Here is a 22,407-nt window from a genome sequence, read left to right as displayed (position 1 = left end):
TGGAAACAAAAAACTGCAGGTGGTGTTTGATACTAAAGATAGAAACAAGGTGCCGGATGAACTCTGTGTGTCAGGCAGCATCTATGGAGAAAGGAACAGGTGGCGTTTCTGGTCGGAACTCTTCCCCAGTCTGAAGAAGGGTCCTGACGAGAAACGTCACCTATTACGCTTCTCCAGAGATGCTGTCTGACCCGTGGTGTTACTCCAACACTATGTGCCTATACACAGTACAAAGACTGGCTGATGGAATCTGCACTCCAGCACTTTGTGTTTTGCTCATAATACTAGCAGCTGTAGTTCCTTGAGTGTCTACACTCTGAGGTAGAGGGTTCCGGAGATGGCTGCTGCATGGCTAATTACTTTCAAATACACATTTTACACTGTACCCACAACCATGGCCAAACAAAAGGCAAGACAGACAGACAGACAGGCCCAAGCGAGAGTGGAGGACATTGACTCCTACTGCTGAAGGTTTCGGCCTAGACTACCTGTTTCAACATGTTAATCGTTTCTAAAACACTAAATATGTGTTAAACATATTAGACAGTGAATCTTACTTATATGCCTACTAAACTTGAAGATAGTCACAAAATACTGGAGTAACTTTGTGGGACAGGCAGTATCTCTGGATAGAAGGAATGGATAATGTTTCGGGTCAAGACCCTTCTTCAGACAGAGTCAAGCGAGAGGGAGACACGGATAAAGACGGGTAAGGTGTGAAAACGAGACATCAAAAGAGATGTGGGTCAAAGAAAATATTGACTAAATCTGTCAGCTAGGAGAAGGTGACAACAAAGCAAACAGAGGTAAAATGTAATTAGGGACAGTCAAACTGGTTGGAAAACTGGGAAATTGAGTTATAATGTCGGCGACTTATAATTAATTTAGAGATACAGTGTGGAAACCGGCCCATCGGACCAACAAGTCAATTTTTGCATCCTACACACTTGGGAACAATTTACACAAACCAATTAAACTACGAACCTGCACATCTTTGGGATGTGGGAGGAAACAGGAGCACCTGGAGAAACCCCCCTGCGATCATTGGGAGAAGTTACAAACTCCACACAGACAGCACTTTGTGTTGGGAGTTCAGGATCGAACCCAGGTCTCTGGCGCTGTAAGGCAGCAACTCTATCGCCATGCCACATAAAAACAATATGGAAAATTGCAAACATAAAATCTCAAGAGAATCACCCCGTCTTGCAGATTATTGTTTATATTTGCTGAGCTTAGAGAGGAACAAATCTTGCATTATGTCATCCATCTCAGTCCGAGGAAGAGTCCTGACCCGAAAGGTCATCTAGGCATGTTCTTCAGAGATGATGTACCACATTTTACTGCTCCACTGCAAAATCTCCCCAAAGTTTAAATAGAAATAACTGCAGATGCTGGTTTTAAAAAACACAAAATGCCGGAGTAAGGTAGCAAGTCTGGCAACATCTCTGGAGAACATGGATAGGTGGCATTTTGGGTTGGGACCCTTGACCTGAAACGTCACCTATTCGTGTTCCAGAGATGCTGCCTGACCCGCTGAGTTCCTCCAGCACTTTGTGTTTTTATTTGTGTTCTCTGGTTCTGATACGTTTTTCATCAGAAACAAGAACTTAAGAGGCATCTGATGCATTTTTGATTTTGAATTCAATTGGATGATTTTATCAGGAAAGTCCTGATTGGAATCAGTGGAGCAAACAGCAGCAGTGAAAACCAACAAGTTGTGTTTGAACAGAACATAACATATATAACATATAACAACTACAGCATGGAAACAGGCCTGTCCGGCCCTACCAGTCCACGCCGACCATTCTCCCTGACCTAGTCTCATCTACCTGCACTCAGACCATAACCCTCCAATCCCCTCCTATCCATATACCTATCCAATTTACTCTTAAATAATAAAATCGAGCCAGCCTCCACCACTTCCACCGGAAGCCCATTCCATACAGCCACAACCCTCTGAGTAAAGAAGTTCCCCCTCATGTTACCCCTAAACCTTTGTCCCTCAATTCTGAAGCTATGTCCCCTTGTTGGAATCTTCCCCACTCTCAAAGGGAAAAGCCTACCCACGTCAACTCTGTCCGTCCCTCTCAACATTTTAAAAACCTCTATCAAGTCCCCCCTCAACCTTCTACGCTCCAAAGAATAAAGACCCAACCTGTTCAACCTCTCTCTGTAGCCTAAGTGCTGAAACCCAGGCAACATTCTAGTAAATCTCCTCTGTACCCTCTCCATTTTGTCGACATCCTTCCTATAATTTGGCGACCAGAACTGCACACCATACTCCAGATTCGGCCTCACCAATGCCCTGTACAATTTCAACATTACATCCCAACTTCTATACTCGATGCTCTGATTTATAAAGGCAAGCATACCAAACGCCTTCTTCACCACCCTATCCACATGAGATTCCACCTTCAGGGAACAATGCACAGTTATTCCCAGATCCCTCTGTTCCACTGCATTCCTCAATTCCCTACCATTTACCCTGTACGTCCTATTTTGATTTGTCCTACCAAAATGCAGCACCTCACACTTATCAGCATTAAACTCCATCTGCCATCTTTCAGCCCACCCTTCCAAAAGGCCCAAGTCTCTCTGTAGGCTTTGAAAATCTACCTCACTATCAACTACTCCACCTATCTTAGTATCATCTGCATATTTACTAATCCAATTTGCCACACCATCATCCAGATCATTAATGTAAATGACAAACAACAATGGACCCAACACAGATCCTTGGGGCACTCCACTAGACACTGGCCTCCAACCTGACATACAATTGTCAACCGTTACCCTCTGGTATCTCCCATTCAGCCATTGTTGAATCCATCTTGCAACCTCACTATTAATACCCAACGATTTAACCTTCTTAATCAACCTTCCATGTGGAACCTAGAACATAGAACAGTACAGGACAAGAACAGCCCCCTCTGCTCACTATATCTGTGCCTCATCTACCTGCACATGACCCATACCCTTCCACTCCCTGCATATCCATGTGCCTATCCAAAAGTTTCTTAAACACCACTATCGCATCTGCCTCCACCGCCACCACTGACAGCTTGTTCCACCCTCTTATGTAAAAACAGCCCTCAACATCACCTTTAAACCTTTCCCCTCTCAAATTAAAGGTATGCCCTGTAGTGTTTAATATTTCCATCATGGGAAATAGGTTCTATCTACCCATGAATTCCAAAGCAGTTTTGAGCATCTCCTTGGGGTCTGGTCAGTAATGATCACACACCACCTGATCCACTGGAAGTTTTTTCTCCCTCAAGTTAAGTTTAGTTTTGTTTAGAGATACAGCATGGAAACAGGCTCTTCTGGCCAACAAGTCCACACCAACCATCCATCACCCGCACACTAGTTCAATGTTATCTCACTTTCGCATCCTACACACTAGGGGCAATTTACCGAAACCAATTAACCTACAAAACTACATGGTCTTTGGGATGTGGGAGGAAACCAGAGCACCAAGAGACAACCCAAGCGGCCACAGGGGAGTATGAACAAACTCCGCACAGACAACACCCGAGGTCAGGATCGAACCCGTGACTATGGAGCTGTGAGGCAGCAGCTCTATCAGCTATGCCACAATGCCACCCCAAGTAAACTATTAGGTTCTTCCCATTCACACCATGTCTGTGCATAATCACCTGACGTTGGCATTTAAAGGCACGTTTACTCGGTGCATCTAGGGAAGATTTACTGCAACGGTTTAAGTTTCCAGGTAACACCAGATCACGCTGATGATTCTGGGAAACAGCCTGGTGTGATGTTCAGCCCCATTTTCTAAACACTTGAAGCGGTCCCTCAGGAAACCACAATGATTTGAGCAACTGTGGTCACTGAACTGCCGTATCTGGGTCAACACTCCTCAGCTGCAGCTGCAAGCTGCCTTCCCCAAAGAGTCACAGTGTCATACAGTACGGAAACAGGCCCTTCAGCCCACCTTGCCCCTGCCCTGCAAGATATCCCATCCACACTAATCCCACCTGCCTGCTTTTGGCCCATATACCCTTAAATCTTTCCTATCCTTACCTATCCTAATGTCATTTAAATGTTGAAATAATACCTGCCTCAACTACCTCCTCTGGCAGCACGTTCCATATACCCATCGCCTCTGTGTGAAAATCTTTAGATTATACACAAAATGTTGGATTAACTCAGCAGGTCAGGCAGCATCTCTGGAGAACATGGATGAGACAGTTTGAGTCAGAACCCTTCAGACTAATTGTCGGGTGTTGGGGAATCTGGAAGCAAAAAAAGACCAGAACACACTAGGGCCGGCAGCAGATGACCTCAGGCATAGAGGTTCCCTGATTCCCCTACTCTGGGTAAAAGGTTCATCGACCCAATCTATTCCCCTCATGATTTTATACCTCTATAAGATCACTAGAGTCAAGGAATGGTGACTCAAAGTTGTGTCACAATGACATCTCCCACTCATTTCATTTCTACAGTGAAACAGCTTTGAATCAGGTCAGTGTAATGGGCTTGTATATTTTGACCATGTCTGCAGCAAATGTTGGTTGATTGAGGAACTCAGACTGAAAGAGGACGACCTGGAGCCTGAGCTTCAAACGCTGCAGCACATCAGGGACGGGAAGAATTACCTGGACGCTGAGTTCCTGGAGGCTATTACGCCCGCTCGAGTAACTGCTTCCAACAAGGTGACGAAGAGGGCGTGACTGCTAGTGAGACAGGCAGGGGAACAGATGTGAGGACTGAGCAGAGGACCCTCAGCCCTTGAGCTTGAACAGCAGGTCTGAGATTCTTGCTCCCTGTGCAGACAAGAGTGGGGACTGTAGGAAGGATGAGCAACCAGATAGGGCACCATGGTTCAGGGGGCCATTCAAGAGGCGACATGGCAAAAAAACGTAGTTGTCATTGGGGACAGTATAATTAGGGGCATCGACACTGCTCTCCGTCACGAGGATCGAGAGTCCCGAAGGCTGTGTTGCCTGCATGGTGCCCGGGTTCAGGACATCTCGTCTGACCTGCAGAGAACCTGGAATGGGAGAGGAAAGATCCGGTTGTGGTGGTCCATGTGGATACCAGTGACGTTGGTAGAATGAGGAAAGAGGTTCTGCTGAGGGAATTTGAGCAGCTAGACACCAAATTGAAAAGCAGAACCTAGAAGGTAATAATCTCTGGATTGCTACCTGAGCCGCGTGCAAATTGGCATAGGGTTGAGAAGATTAGAGAGTTGAATGCGTGGCTCAAAGACTGGTGTGGAAGAAGTGGGTTTGAATTTATGGGACATTGGCACTGGTATTGGGGAAGGAGGGAACTGTTCCGACTGGAAGGAGGAATACCGATATAAAGGTGTTGTATTTATGCTGAAAAAGCATTTGATCAAGTAGAATGGCCCTATCTTTTCTCAGTGATGGAAAAATTTCAACTAGGTGAAAATTTTTGTTCATGGGTGAAACTTTTATATACATCCCCAACAGCTAGAATATTAACTAATCAAATGCTGTCATCTAAATTTCATTTATCTAGGGGTTGTAGACAAGGATGTCCACTATCACCGCTTTTATTTGCCCTTATTATAGAACCACTTGCTGAGAGTATTAGATCAAATTCAGATATTCATGGCTATAACACTAAACATACAACCAATAAAATTTCTTTATATGTGGATGATGTATTAATATATATTACAAAGCCAGAAATTAGCATTCCGAATTTATTAAATCTCATAACTCAATTTGGTTCATTTTCAGGTTATAGAATTAACTGGTATAAAAGTGAAATTATGCCAATAATGGAGCATAATCCGGCCATACTTCAACAATTTCCTTTTAAAATTGCCTATGAAAAGTTTAAATATCTTGGAATTTACGTGACTAGGAAATATACTTCTTTATTTAAATTAAATTTTCCTCCTTTACTCACTAAATTACACAGAAATATCCAATTTTGGAAAACACTCCCTATATCATTAGTTGGTCGTAGTAATGCTATAAAGATGATCTTTCTTCCACAGCTACTATACTTATTTCAAGCAATTCCGATCTATCTTCCAAAAAAGTTTTTTTTTTAAATTGATTCAATTGTTACTAATTTTATTTGGGACTACAAGACTCATAGAATAAATAAAAGACATCTATGTAAGTCTAAAATTAATGGAGGAATTGCTTTACCTAACTTTTTATTTTATTATTGGGCGGTTAATATTAAAAATATAACCTGCTGGTTGGATGATTCTGATCAACAACCGGATTGGTTAAAGATGGAGAAAGAGGATTGTTTACCATTCGATATTGGTGCGATCCTCTTAGCTCCAATAAATCTAAATAAAAAAACATATGGAGGTAATCCCATTATACACAGTGTTATCCGTACCTGGAAACAATTAAAGCTTACGTTAAAATTGAGTAAATTATCTGTTTTCCTTCCTATTGCGAATAATCCTTCTTTTAAACCGTCTGTCTTAGATAGAGGCTTTGCTCAATGGAAAAGTTATGGAATTAAAAGGGTGGGAGATCTTTATCATAAGGGAACTTTTCTTTCTTTTCAGGATTTACAGCAGAAGTACGGATTACAAGTTAATAATTATTTTAGATATTTACAACTTAGAGATTATGTAAAATCACACATGCAAGAATATAAGTTTAGAGGTCCAGAAACACTTGATGTATGCCTGAATCGACATTATAATTCAAATAAATTAATATCCTTTATTTACAATACTCTCCTTGACACTGACATTCCGTCATCAGAATCTTATAGACGAGCATGGGAGGACGAATTGAATCAATTTATAATGCAAGATATATGGGATGAAAGTTTACAACATATACATCAATGTTCATTGAATACTAGACATTCCTTAATACAATTTAAAATAATACATAGATTACATTATTCGAAGACGAAATTAAATAGGATTTTTCCTAGTATCTCTCCTATTTGTGATAAATGTCAATTTCAAGAAGCTAATTTAACTCATATTTTCGTAACTTGTATAAAAATGCAAAACTTCTGGTTGGAGATTTTTAAAATAGTTTCTAAAGTTATTAATAAAAAATTAGATATGGATCCAAAATTAATTATATTAGGATTATCAGAACATACTACAAATTTTACAGTAAGTCAGGTACATTTTCTTGATTACAGTCTAATAACTGCGAAAAAATTAATACTTAAATTTTGGAAAAAACCAATAACCCCCACAATTAAAATGTGGACTACGGAAATGACAGAGACCCTGCATTTGGAAAAAATAAGGTTTGCCTTAATCGACAAACCTGAGTTATTTTTAAAAATATGGTCTCCATTTATTGAATTTTTAGAAAAGTAAATGGGTTTGGCACAGGACTAAAATAAAAAATTTAAATTAAAAGTTGAAACTTGAGTTAGGGGTTGGATGTACAACTGTGGTTATTGTCTCCCGGATCTACTCTTTTTAATTTTTATTGTTAGATCCTTTTTTTTTTAACCCTCTTATTCTCTCTCCCCAAGTTTATAGTTTTTTTTTGTTTTTTTTACTTTCTCTCTTCAAAAATTTAAAAATTGAAGCTATGTAAGAACTTTGTAACAAATGTGTTTTTTTATTTCTATTTGTACATATGCTTTTCAAAAAATAAAAATAAATAAAAATAAAAATAAAGGTGTTGTATTTGAATGCACTCTGTATAAGAAATAAAGTGGATGAGCTTGTAACAGATTTAGACATTGGTAAGTATGATGTGGGAATTACAGAGATGTGGCTGCAAGAGGATCGGAGCCGGGAGCTCAATATTCAAGGTTATACGTCCTATTGGAAAGACAGACAGGTGGGCAGAGGGTGGGGCAGGTCAGTTGAAAAGGAATGAAGTTAGGTCCTCAGTGAGAGGTGACGTAGAATCAGAAAATGTAGAGTCATTGTGGGTGGAGCTGAGAAATTGTTGGGGTAAAAAGACCTTAATGTGAGTTATTTACAGGCCCCTAAACAGTAGCCAGGATGTAGAGTACAAGTTACATCAGGAGATACAGTCGGCATGTAAGAAAGGCAATGCTACGGTGGCCATGGGAGAAATGCGGCACGGTGGCGCAGCGGTAGAGTTGCTGCCTTACAGCGAATGCAGCGCCGGAGACTCAGGTTCGATCCTGACTACGGGCGCTGTCTGTACGGAGTTTGTATGTTCTCCCCGTGACCTGCGTGGGTTTTCTCCGATATCTTCAGTTTCCTCCCACACTCCAAAGACGTGCAGGTATGTAGGTTAATTGACTGGGTAAATGTAAAAATTGTCCCTAGTGTGTGCAGGATAGTGTTAATGTGCGGGGATCGCTGGGCGGCGTGGACTCGGTGGGCCAAAGGGCCTGTTTCCGCACTGTATCTCTAAATCTAAAAAAAATTAAAAACATTCAATATGCAGGTCGACTGGGAACATCAGGATGGTACTGGACACCAAAAAAATGAATTTTGTAGAGTGCCTCCATGATGGTTTCTTAGAGCAGCTTGTACCAGTGAAAAGGCACTTCAGGATTTAGTGTTGTATAATGATCCAGATTTGATAAGGGAACTCATCATAAAGGAACCACTAGGAGGTAGCGACCACAATATTGTAAGATTTAACCTGCAATTTGAGAGGTAGAAGGTGAAAGCGGATGTGTCAGTATTACAGCTGAGCAAAGGGTACTACAGAGGCATGAGGGAGGAGCAGGCCAAAGTTGACTGGAAAGGGACCCTACCAGGATTAATGGTGGAACACCAATGGCAAGAATTTCTGGGAATAATTTGGAAGATGCAGGTTCTTTTTATTACAAAAAGGAAAAAGATTCTAAAGGGAGAATGAGGCGACTGTGGCTGCCAAGGGAGGTCAAGGACAGTATATATAAAACTAAAAGAGAAGTCATATACGATCGTTTCGCCAAACTCAGGCTCGGCAATCATTTCGCTCAACACCATCGCTCAGTCCGCCTTAACCAACCTGATCTCCCGGTGGCTCATCACTTCAACTCCCCTCCCACTCGCAGTCTGACCTTTCTGTCATGGGCCTCCTACATTGTCATAATGAGGCCCAGCGCAAATTGGAGGAACAGCACCTCATATTTCGCTTGGGCAGCGTACACCTCAGCGGTATGAACATTGATTTCTCTAACTTTAGATAGCTCCTCTGTCCCTCTCTTTCCCCTCCTCCTTCCCAGTTCTCCCACTGTCTTCCTGTCTCCAACTACATCCTTTCTTTGTCCCGCCCCCTCCCCTGACATCAGTCTGAAGAAGGGTCTTGCCCCGAAACGTCACCCATTCCTTCTCTCCTGAGATGCTGCCTGACCCGCTGAGTTACTCCAGCTTTTTGTGATACCTTCGATTTGTATCTGCAGTTATTTTCCTACCATTGCAAAGATTCGTGGGAAACTAGAGGATTGGGAAGCTTTTAAAGAAATACAGGTAAATAAAAAGGCAACACAGGGAGAAAAGATTAAATGCGAAAGTAAGCTTGCTAATAATATTAAAGAGGATAGCAAGAGTTGCTTCAGTTATATAAAGAGTAAGAATGAGGCTAGAGTGGACGTTGCACCGCTGGAAAATGATGCAGGAGAAGTGATAATGGGGAATAAAGAAATGGCAGAGCTTTTTTGCATCAGTCTTCACAGTGGAAGACACCAGCAATGTGCCTGACATTCAAGAGGGTCACGGGGTGGAAGTTAAATGGAGTGGCTATTACTAGGGAGAAGGTGCTTGGGAAGCTGAAAGAGCTGAAGGTGGATAAGTCACCTGGACCGGATGGACTGCACCCGTGGGTTCTGAAAGAGGCGATTTTAGAGATTGTGGAGGCATTAATAGTGATATTTCAAGAATCAGTAGAGTCAGGAGTGGTTCCAGACATTTGGAAAATTGCCAATATTACCCCTGCACAGGAAGGGAGCAAAGCAGAATAGAGGGAATTATAGTGTGTAAGAAGGAACTGCAGATGGTGGTTTAAATCGAAGATGGACATAAAAAACTGGAGTAACTCAGCGAGACAGGCAGCATCTCTGGAGAAGGAATGGGTGATGTTTCGGGTCGAGACCCTTCTTCAGACTGGTTAGGGTTAAGGGAAATGAAAGATATAGACAGAGATATGGAGAGATAGGTTCATATGTGATAAGAGTAGAATTAGGCCATTCGGCCCATCAAGTCTACTCTACCATTCAATCATGGCTGTTCTATCTTCTCCCCTCAATCCCATTCTCCCCATAACTCCAGACACCCATACCAATCAAAAATCTATCCATCTGTCTTAAAAATATTCATTGACAGCCTCCACAGCCTTCTGTGGCATAGAATTCCACAGATTCATCACCCTCTGACTAAAGAAATTCCTCCTCATCTTCCAATCAAAAATCTATCTATCTCTGTCTTAAAAATATTATTGACAAAGTCCACAGCCTTCTGTGGCATAGAATTCCACAAATTCACCACCCTCTGAGATGTTTTTTAGTTTTATCAAGGCCAGACCCATTATCCTTTATTGTATTCCTCCTCATCTTCCCAAAGGAACATCCATCCACTCTGAGGCTATGACCTCTGGTTCCAGACTCCCCCACTAGTGGTAGCATGGAGCTAGTGGGAGCATACAGCATGGAAATAGACCCATCGGCCCACTGAGTTCACGCGGAACAGCGATCACCCCATACACTAGTTCTACCCTACACACTAGGAACGATTTACAGAAGCCAATTAACCTACAAATCTGAACGTCTTTGGGATGTGGGAGGAAACCAGAGTACCTGGAGAAAACCCATGCAGTCACAGGGAGAACGTACAAACTCCATACTATTTACTATTTATCCCACTTGAGTATAAGTATGAGTCATTCAGAATCAGAATAGCCTTGTCATCCAAAAAATGTCTTTTGTTTTTTTTGATAAATATTTTTATTAAGCATAAGTACATATTAATAAATTATTATATCTTATACATTTCTATACTTTTTTTTTTTTCAAAGAGGAAAAGATAGAGAATAATAAAATAAAAATAAGAAGTCCAAATTGGAGAAATGAATGGAGTATTAAAAAAGTTATCCATCATTGGAGATATATCGACGATTTACAATTCATAATTCTTCCTCCATTCCATTATTCAGGCCGCGGTCGGGTCCTCGCACCAAGCCATTTTGACCCTTTAAATATACGATAAATGGAGACCATATTCCTCTGAAAAGAATCAACCTGTCCATGAGTACAAGTCTCAATCTTTCCAGATGGAGTGTCTCCGACATTCCTGTAATCCACATTTTAATTGTGGGGGATGTAGGACCTTTCCAAAATTTCAGTATTAATTTTTTCCCAATTATTAAGCTATAATCAATAAAAATTCTTTGATTCGTTGTTGTTAATTGATCTGTTTCTAATATTCCCAGTATTATTAAATTTGAGTCAGGGGTCAGCTTCATATTAATCACATTCGAAATTATTTTGAATATTTCTGTCCAGAATTTAGTGATTTTTTCACAGTTTGTGAATATATGCGTTAAATTAGCTTCCAATTGCTGACATTTATCACAAATGGCAGATATATTTGGAAAAATACTATGTAATTTAGCTTTTGAATAATGTAGTCTATGTAATATTTTAAATTGTATAAGAGAGTGTCTAGCATTTAGCGAACAGTGATGTATGTGTTGTAAACTTTCATCCCATATCTCAGGTCTAATAATTTGACCTAATTCATTTTCCCATGACTGTCTATATATTTCTGTCGTTGGAGCGTCGTTTTCCAGTAAAATATTATAAATATATGATATCAATTTTTCTGTATTTGGGTGTTTATTTAGACATTCATCTAAAATCTCTGTCTTTCTATTTCTAATTTCATATATGTTTGCTTTTACATAATCTCTAATTTGTAAATATCTAAAGTAATCTTTTGAATGTAATCCATAAATTTGTTGTAGTTCTTGAAATGAAAGGAAAAAATTTTCCCTATAGAGATCTCCCATCTTATTTATTCCACAGTTTTTCCATTGTAAAAAACCTTTATCTATCATTGAAGGTTTAAATGTGATAGCATGGAGCTAGTGGGAGCATACAGCATGGAAATAGACCCATCGGCCCACTGAGTTCACGCGGAACAGCGATCACCCCATACACTAGTTCTACCCTACACACTAGGAACGATTTACAGAAGCCAATTAACCTACAAATCTGAACGTCTTTGGGATGTGGGAGGAAACCAGAGTACCTGGAGAAAACCCATGCAGTCACAGGGAGAACGTACAAACTCCATACTATTTACTATTTATCCCACTTGAGTATAAGTATGAGTCATTCAGAATCAGAATAGCCTTGTCATCCAAAAAATGTCTTTTGGACGAAATTCCGTTACCCACAGTCCAACAATAAGAGCAATAAAAATAAGCAATTACAAACACAATCACAAACCAACAAAAAACAAAAAAAAGAAATATCCATCATAGTGAGTCTCCTCCAGTCACCTCCTCACTGTGATAGAAGGCCAGAATGTCTTTTCTCTTCCCCTGCCGTCTTCTCCCGCGGTCAGGCTGTTGAACTTGCCACGTTCCAGGCCGCGCCGGATTGTGAATCAGTATAGAAACAGTCCATTTGGCCAATGCCCAGGGACCAAAATGGCTCATCTTTGTTAGTCTCACCTGCCCATGTTCGGCCCATATCTTTCTCAACCTTTCCTATCCATGTACCTGTCCAAATGTCTTTTAAATGTTGCAACAGCACCTGCCTCAACCACCTCCTCTGACTGCTCGTTCCCTACACTCACCACCCTCTTTGTGAAAAAGTTGCTCCTATTAAATCATTCCCATCCTCACCTTAAACTTATGTCCTCTGGTCCTTGGTTCCCCTTCTCTGGGTAAAAGATAAAGAACAATGAATGAAAGATATGCAAACGTAGTTGTAGAGTCGGAGAGCAGGAGAAATCATAGAAGGGGAGCAGTGAGAGAGGATGTTGCAGAACTCTCGTCGGAGAACTTCTTCAAAATAGACATGCCTTGAGGAGATTTCACAGTGGAGCAAACAAAATGTGTAAGAAGGAACTGCAGATGCTGGTTTAAACTGAAGATAGATACAAAAAGCTGGATTCTTCAAAGTAGACATACCTTGAGGAGATTTTGCAGTGGAGCAGACAAAATGACCTATAGGCGACCATAGGGAACTATAAGCCGGTTAGTCTGACTTCGGTGGTTGGTAAGATTTTAGGGTCCATTATAAAGGATGAGATTACTTAGAAGTTCATAATAAAATAGGCTGAAGTCAGCATGGTTTTGTGAAGGGGAGATCTTGCCTGACATATCTGCTGGAATTCTTTGAAGAAGTAAATGGGACAGACAAAGGAGAGTCAGTGGATGTTATTTACCTAGATTTTCAGAAAGCCTTTGATAAGGTGCCACATGTGAGGCTGCTAAGGAAGATGAGAGCCCACGGGGGGGGGGATCAAAGGGCATGAAAAGCAGGTTGGCTGGAAGGCAGAAGACAAAGAGTAGCAATAAAGGGGGCTTTTTCTGGTTGGCTGCCAGTGACTAGCGGAGTTCCGCAGGGGGTCAGTGCTGGGCCCCCTACTATTCACGTTGTATATTAATGATTTTGATGAGGGGATTGAAGGCTTTGTGGCCAAGCGGATGATACGAAATAGGTGGAGGGGCAGGTAGTGTAGAGAAATCAGGGAGTCTGCAGAAGGACTTGGACAGGTTGGAAGAGTGGGCAGAGAAGTGGCAGATGGAATATAGTGTGGCAAAGTGTGGAGTCATGCATTTTGGTAGAAGGAATAAAGGTGTTCACTATTTTCTAAATGGGGAGAGCATCAAGAAATCGGACATGCAAAGCAACTTGGCAGTGCTGGTGCAGGATTGCCAAAAAGTTCATCTGCAAGCAAATCGGTAGTAAAGAAAGCAAACTCAATGCTAGCATTTATTTCAAGAGGGTTAGAGTGCAAAAACAGGGATGTAATGCTGAGACTCTATGTTGATGGTCAGGTGGCATTTGGAGTATTGTGAGCAATTCTAGGTACACGAGGATGTGCTGGTTCTGGAGAGGGTCCAGAGGAGGTTTAGTTTTAGTTTAGAGATACAGAGCGGGAACAAGTCCTTTGGCCCATTGAGTCCACGCTGCCCAGCGAGCACCGCCCATTAACACCACCCTACACTCACTGGGGACAATTTTACATTTCGACCAAGCTAATTAGCCTACAAACCTGTACGTCTTAGGAGGTTTACAAGAATGATCCCATGAATGAGTGAGTGATGTTTGATTGCACTTGGCCTGTTCTCGCTGGATTTAGAAGAAAGAGGGGGGACATCATTGAAACGTACCGAAATAGTGGAATATTGGATAGAGTGGATGGGGAGAGGATATTTCCACAAGTGGGAGAGTCTAGGAACAGAGGTTATAGCCTCAGAATTGAATTAAAGGACGTTCCTTTAGGAAGGAGATGAGGAGGAATTTCTTCAGCAGAGGGTGGTGAACCTGTGGAGTTCTTTGCCACAGAAGGGTCAATGGATATTTTTAAGGCAGAGATTGATAGATTCTTGATTAGTACAGGTGTCAGGGGTTATGGGGAGAAGGCATGACATTAGGGTTAGGAGGGAGAGATGGATCAGCCATCATTGAATGGTGGAGTAGGCTTGATGGGCCGAATGGCCTAATTCCGCTCCTATCACATGACCTTGACCAGTCTGAGATGTATTTTAGTTTTATCATGTTATAAGGCCTTCACAATGACAGAATTGCTGCATTTAGTTCAATGTTATCCCTCTGAAGCTGCTAACTGCTGACACAGAGCTTTTAGTTCAGTTTAGTAATACAGTATGGCGAGTCCGAAACTTGTTGGTTGTAGACGAAGTTTATTGCAGCCGCAATACACGAATACAGAGTTAAACAACAAGGTACAGGACAACCAATACAAACTTACTGTCTTCCTTGAAGACTTCGCCGAACTGACTAAAACGGGCGCCAAACGCGCACATGACATCGCTGGCCAATCAGCGATGTCGTTCCCTGGACCAATCCCCATGGTCGCGTTCCCACGTGACCTCGCTGGCCAATCCGAGGGTTCGACGACCTGGACCATTCTCTATGGTCGCTACATGACCCCCCCCAGAACCCGAGGTGCGGAACCTAGCTGGGAGCCGGATTTCGCGACCATAACGAGTACGGAGAGGGACAGCCTGAACCACAGGAGCTGGAGGTTCCGGACTTGGTGGAACAGCCGGAACGAGAGGTTCTGGAGGAACTACCGGCACGGGGGGTCCTGGAGGAACTGCCGAAACGGGGGGTCCTGGAGGAACTGTCGGAACGGGGGTTTCTGGACTGGGCGGAACTAACGGAGGTCGGCCTCTCCTAGGGTTTGACCGACCAGGACTGGTTGATCCGGGTCCAAATGGGCAGGTTTGAGCCGGGACACCAAGACGAGTTCACTCTTGCCGCCCATGTCTAAGGTGAAAGTAGCCGTTCCCTTACGTAAAACCCGGAACGGCCCTTGATAGACCCTCTGCAACGGGGCGCGATGGGCATCTTTACGCAGAAAAACAAACTCACAGTCCTTCAGGGAAGACGGTTCATGTACCATGGGACACCCATGACGTGAAGTCGGCACTGGAGCCAGGGAGCCCACCCGTTCCCGGAGAGATGCTAACGCTGATGGGACTGTAGGGAGCAGGGCTGAAGGGTCCGGAAACAGATCTCCGGGTACTCGAAGTGTCGAGCCATATACTAGCTCTGCGGACGACGCACCGAGATCTGGCTTAGGAGCAGTCCGGATGCCCAAAAGAACCCAAGGGAGTTGGTCTACCCAGTCCGGGCCTTCAAGCCTTGCACTGAGGGACGCCTTAAGTTGGCGGTGGAACCTTTCTACGAGTCCATTTGCCTGGGGGTGATATGCAGTTGTGGGTTGTAACTTGGACCCGTACAGTTCCGCCAGCGCGGCCCAGAGGGACGAAGTGAACTGTGGCCCTCTGTCAGTTGTAATAACTGCCGGGACCCCGAAACGAGCTACCCAATGAAGGGCCAAAGTCCTAGCACAAGACGCTGACGAGATATCAAACAATGGGAAAGCCTCTGGCCACCGGGTGAACCGATCCACCACCGTGAGGAGGTGGGTGTAGCCCCGGGAGGAAGGCAAAGGCCCGACCAAATCCACGTGGATGTGGAAAAAACGAAAAGCCGGGACCTCGAAATCCTGTACGGGGGGGCTGGACGTGGCGCTGGACTTTAGCGGTCTGACAGGGCACGCAGGAACGTGCCCACCCCGCTACCTGTTTCCGCAGGCCATGCCAGACAAACCTCGCTGCTACCAAGGCAGAGGTGGAGCGGATGGACGGGTGCGCCAGCCCATGAATGGCATCGAAAACCCGGCGCTGAAGGGAGGGCGGTACTACCGGCCTGGGACGAGGAAGAGAAACATCGCACCAGACTTTCGTGCCCTCCGACCCACAAGCTACCTGGGCCAACTTCAATCCCGAAGTGGTGGACTGGTAAGCCGAAACGGTATCCGCTAGGAGCTGTGCCTCCGCGAGCTCCTGGGGATCCACTTCGCAGTCCACCGCCGAAATAGGGGGAAAAGCAGGTCTAGACAGGGCGTCAGCAACGGCATTAAGCTTACCCGCGATATGACGGACATCTGTGGTAAATTCGGAGATAGCAGTCAGGTGCCGCTGCTGGCGGGCCGACCATGGGTCAGACAATTTCAAAAAAACAAATGTTAATGGCTTGTGGTCCGTAAATGCCACGAATGGGCGGCCCTCGAGGAAATACCTGAAATGACGGACAGCTAAATAGAGAGCTAGAAGCTCTCGGTCAAATGCGCTATATTTCAGCTCGGCCGAATTTAGTTGCCGGCTGAAAAACGCTAAAGGCTGCCAACGGCCACCGACCTGCTGCTCCAGAACCCCACCCACCGCCACGTCAGAGGCGTCAACCGTCAGGGCCGTGGGGGCGGAGGGGCTCGGATGGACCAACATGGTGGCGTCTGCCAAGGCTGCCTTAGCTGCCGTAAAAGCCGACTCTGCGGTCGGGGACCACAACAACTCTACCGGATTCCCTGCAAGGCATTCGAAAAGCGGGCGCAGGACTCGCGCCGCTGCCGGGACGAACCTATGGTAGAAATTAACCATGCCTACGAACTCCTGCAGCCCTTTTACTGTGGTGGGCCTGGGAAAAGCCCGGATAGCTTCCACCTTCTCGGGCAAAGGGGCGGCGCCGGCAGGAGTAATTCTGTGCCCTAGAAAATCGAGGGCAGGCAGGCCGAATTGACATTTGGAGGGTTGGATAATGAGCCCGTGGTCTTGGAGCCGCTGGAACACGGTCCGCAAATGGGCCTGGTGTTCCTGCACTGAGGGGCTGGCTACCAGGATGTCGTCTAAATAAATAAACAAAAAGGGTAAACCCCGGCCCACGCGGTCCATCAGTCGCTGGAAAGCCTGTGCCGCGTTCTTTAAACCGAAAGGCATACGCAACCATTCAAACAACCCGAACGGAGTAATAGTTGCAGTTTTTTGTATGTCCTCCGGTCGCACCGGAATCTGATGGTATCCTCGCACCAAATCGATTTTGGAAAACACCACCACTCCTTCCAGCCCAGATGAAAAGTCCTGTAGGTGCGGTATGGGGTAGCGATCAGCCGTGGTGACAGCATTGAGACGCCGATAATCGCCACATGGCCTCCACCCCCCAGATGCCTTGGAGACCATGTGTAACGGCGAGGCCCACGGGCTGTCAGACTGACGGACAATTCCCATTTCCTCCATCTTCCTGAACTCCGCCCTTGCCACCACCAGTTTGTCTGGCGGTAGTCTCCTGGCCCGAGCGAAAACGGGAGGGCCTTTGGTGCGGATGTGATGGACCACACCGTGCTTAGCCGAAGGTGCGTCAAAACGTTGGACGAGCAGCTCTGGGAACTCTGCCAGAATCGCAGCATACGAGTCGGGGGCCGCGACGACGGCCTGGACAGTAGGGCTGGGCGAGGAGGCGATTGTCGGAGCGACGTGCTCATCTTCGGCGGAGGGTCGGAGGTCGTTACCGCGGACATCAGGAACCAGTGAAAAAGCCCAGAGAAAATCTGCGCCCAGGATCGCTTGTTTGACGTCGGCTATGATGAATGGCCATTCGTACGTGCAGAGGCCTAACACAAGGGACATCTTCCGTGTACCGAAAGTGCGAATTGGGCTGCCATTAACCGCGATGAGGGTGGGACCTGTCTTACCCGATCTGGTTTCGAGGTCGGTCGGCGGCACTATGCTGACGATGGCTCCCGTGTCTACCAAAAATTCTGTGTCCGTGAATCGATCATGGACATAGAGGCGCCGGTTCTGGCCAATCGTAACTGCCCCTATGTACGATCGGCCGAGGCATTTCCCGCGAAGGTACAAGGCAAACGACAGTTGCGGGATTCGTTACCCCATCGTAGGTGATAATAGCACCAGCCGCGCTTGTGCGGATCTTTTTGGCGGGCTTTCGGAGAATTGGCGGGAGACGTGGCGCCATCTTGCCGTCACTGTGGCGTGGTCACCGATGTCGAGACTTTGTTGATTGAACCACTTGCCTTGTTTTTTGCCGCTATGAGCGCGTCCGCTTTCGCTGCATATGCTTCGGGGTCCTTAAAAGAACAATCCGTAAGCAGCAGTCGGACATCCTCGGGAAGTTTCTGGCGGAATGCCTGTTCAAACATCGGGCAATCCGTATGCTCACCGGCTAGCATCATCATTTCGGCCATGAGGACGGAAGGCAGTTGGTCTCCAAGATCCGGTAGGTGCAGAAGTTTTGCCGCACCACCATGCTTATTCAACCCGAAGGTTCGCAGTAATACCTTCTTCATGGCCTCGTACTTGTCTTCCGCAGGTGAATTTACGATGAACCGCATCACGCGCTTGGTTGTGTCCGGCGATAGAGCGCTGACGAGGTAGAAGTACTTCGTGGATTCGTCCGACACCTTCTTTATATGGAATTGAGCCTCGGCGTGGATAAACCAAGCTTGCGGTGCGTACGTCCAAAATAACGGAAGATGAACGCCTGCCGCGCTTGACTCCGGTGTGCCCTGCTCGGTCATCGTCATCGAGGCGTCGGGTTCCTGCTCAGTCGGTGATCGTCCAGATCACGTCGGGGTCACCAATATGGCGAGTCCGAAACTTGTTGGTTGTCGACGAAGTTTATTGCAGCCGCAATACACGAATACAGAGTTAAACAACAAGGTACAGGACAACCAATACAAACTTACTGTCTTCCTTGAAGACTTCGCCGAACTGACTAAAACGGGCGCCAAACGCGCACATGACATCGCTGGCCAATCAGCGATGTCGTTCCCTGGACCAATCCCCATGGTCGCGTTCCCACGTGACCTCGCTGGCCAATCCGAGGGTTCGACGACCTGGACCATTCTCTATGGTCGCTACAACAGCGTGGAAGCAGGCCCTTCGGTCCACCGAGTCCGTAACGAGGGGCGATCCCTGCACACCAACACTATCCTACACACGCTAGGAACAATTTATAATTTCATCAAGCCAATTAGCCTACAAAACCTGTATATTTTTGGAGTGTGCGAGAAAACCGGAGCAACCGGAGAAAACCCACAAAGGTCACAGGGAGAACGTACAAACTCCGTATAGACAGCACCCATGGTGAGGATCAAATCCCTGTGCTGCTCCGTCCCGAAGGTTTCGCCTGCAGTTCTCTCACTTCAGCCCAGGCTGGGAGCGCTGACTGACATCACAATGTCCCCCTGGATATATAGAACTCCCCCAGCCTCCCCCCCCCCCCCAGCTCACGTGACGCCCAGTTACACCCCATTGATGCTCCTGCTCCCTCTATCCAGAGATGCTGCCTGTCTCGCTAATTTACCCCAGCATTTTGTGTCCATCTTCGGGATGCCCCAAGGCTCGGCTTGTTTCCTTCCCACCTCCCCACGGAAGCTCTCGATTTCTTTCCTCTGGGTGAAAATGTCCAACACCAGATGGCAAAGCTCTCAGGTAACTGGGGGAAAGTTTAATGGATAGACAGATAGATAGAAGTTTAATGGAGATGTCTGGGGCAAGTTTTCATTACGCAGGGAATGTAGTCGGGACCTGGAACGCATTGCCAGGAATGGTGGTGGAACAGAGGCAGATACAATAGCAGCCTTTTAGAGGCTTTTAGATAGGCACATGGAGGTGCAGGGAATAGAGAGATATGCAGCATGTGCAGGCAGATGAGATCAGGTTAACTTGCCATCATGTTTGGCACAAACATTGTGGGTCAAAGGACCTGTTTCTGTGCTGTACTGTTCTACGTTCTATGCTCATTGTTCCCCCAACTTCTCTCTGCAACGGTTTCTATTTCCAGGTTCAACCAGATCACTCTGATTATGATTATGGGAAACAGCCTGGTATGTTTGTTCAGCCCCCGTTTCCTAAACCCTTGAAGCGGTCCCGCAGGAAGCCACAATGATTCAAGCGACTGTTGTCACTAAACTACCGTATCCGAGTCAATGCTCTTCTTCTGCAGCTGCAAACTGCTTTCCCCAAACAGTCCAGGAAAGTTGTGCCACAAAACTGGTTCCCAATTCTTTCATCTTTAAAGAAAAGCAGCTTCTGGTCACGTGCATTGTAATGGGTTTTTGTATTTTTTGACGGGTCTTAGTTTATTTTATTTTATTATTGGTTTAGTTTAGAGATACAGCATGGAAATAAGGCCCTCTTCCGCCCACTCAGCCCCTGCCGACCAGCATCACCCGTACATATCCTACACACTGGGGGCAATTTACAGAAGCCAATTAGCCTACAAACTTGCACGTCTTTGGAAAGAGGGAGGAAACCTGTGCTCTTGGAGCAAACCCACGTGCTCATAGGGAGAACGTACAAACTCCATACAAAGTCGGCAGTCAGGATCGAACGAGGGGCTCTGGTGCAGTAAGGGAGCAACTCCACCACTGAGCCACCTTGTTGAGATACAGTGAAAAGCTTTTGTGTCCGTGCTATCCAGTCAAAGAAAAGGCTATACATGAATACAATAAATGATAATGGGTACATTTGATGCAAAGATATAACATTGAAGTCCGATAAAGATAGTTCAAAGGTCTCCAATGAGATAAATGAGAGGTCAGGACCGCACTCTACCTGATGAGAGGACCGTTCAGTTGCCTGATAACAACTGGGGAAAAACCGCCCCTTAATCTAGAGGTGTGTGTGTTTCAAACATCTGTATCTATTGCCTGATGGGAGAGGGGAGAAGAGGGAGTGACCAGGGTGAGACTGGTCCATGATTGAGCTGGTGGTCTTGCGAAGGCAGCGTGAAGCGTAGATGTTGTCAATGGAAGGTTGGTTTGTGTGATGGTCTGGGCTACGTCTACAACTCTGCAATTTATTGCAGTCTTGGGTAGAACTGTTCCCAAGCCAAGATTGGAGGTACTGTAAACGGTCAAAAGGTTATAGAACACAGAACAATGCAGCTCAAGGAAAGGCCCTTTGGCCAACAATGTCTGTGCCAAACATGAAGCCAACATCATCTCAAATCTACCTGCATGCAACCCACATCCCTCCATATCCATGTGCCTATCCAAAAATCTTTTAAATACCACTGAAGTATCGACTTCAACCACCACCCCCAGCAGTGCTTTCCAGGCCCTCAACATCCTCTGTGTAATAAAACTTGCCCCGCACATTTCTTTTAAACTTTGCCCCCTCCCCCCTCACCTTAAAGTTATGCCATCCAGTATTTAATGTTCTATCCTGGGAAAAAGGTTCTGATTGTCTCCCCTATCTATGTCTCTCATAATTTCATATATTTCTATCGGGTCTTCCTGCAACCTCCAGCATTCCAGAGACCATCCGGGTCGGTCCAACCTCTCCTTGTAACTAATACTCCCTAATCCAGGCATCATTCCGATCAACCTCCCCTGCATCCTTTCCAAAGCCTCCACATTCTTCTTGTAATGGGGCAACCAGAACTGCACACAAAACTGTAAATGGGACCTAATCATCGTTGTATAAAGCTGTCTCTTGAGTAGGGTTACGTAATTTCAGTACATGGATAGGAAAGGTTTAGAGGGATATGAACCAAACGCGAGCAGGTGGGACTGGCGTAGATGGGTAATCTTAGATTGGCATGGGCAGGTCCGTCCAGAGTTGACCCAGATCACTGGGGATGTGGCCAAGCGAATGGCAGGTTGAATTTAATTCAGACATGTGTGAAGTCATGCGTTTTGGTAACCAGGCCACGATATACAGTGCATGGCAGGTCCCTGGGGAGTGCCAATGAGTAGCAAGACCTTGGATACAAGACTATGCTTGCCTTAAACGGCTACGGTATTGACTGCAGGAATAACTCAGCAGGTCAGGCAGCATCTCCGGAAGACGTGGACAGGCAACGTTTCAGATCAGGCCCCTCCTCGAGTCTGAGGGCCCCGAACCAAAACATCACCTGTCCATGTCCTCCAGACTTGCTGCTTTACCTTCTGTAAACTAGCACCTGTGACTCCATTGACTATAGGAGTTGAGA

The 22,407-nt window shown here is 45.4% G+C and overlaps 1 protein-coding gene across 1 annotated transcript in view; it reads left to right on the top strand.

Moving 5' to 3' along the window:
* LOC144601464 (uncharacterized) overlaps positions 1–22,407 on the top strand; it is a 97,747-nt gene that overhangs the window by 60,281 nt on the left and 15,059 nt on the right. The window contains 1 exon segment of the mRNA XM_078413611.1: positions 4,523–4,673. Within this exon segment, the coding sequence (XP_078269737.1) occupies positions 4,523–4,673 (151 nt within the window).

This window comes from Rhinoraja longicauda, chromosome 16, assembly GCF_053455715.1.
Source record: "Rhinoraja longicauda isolate Sanriku21f chromosome 16, sRhiLon1.1, whole genome shotgun sequence".
Classification (NCBI taxonomy): domain Eukaryota; kingdom Metazoa; phylum Chordata; class Chondrichthyes; order Rajiformes; family Arhynchobatidae; genus Rhinoraja; species Rhinoraja longicauda.
The sequence above is the reverse complement of the archived record's forward strand: the minus strand, read 5'-3'. Positions and strand labels throughout refer to the sequence as shown.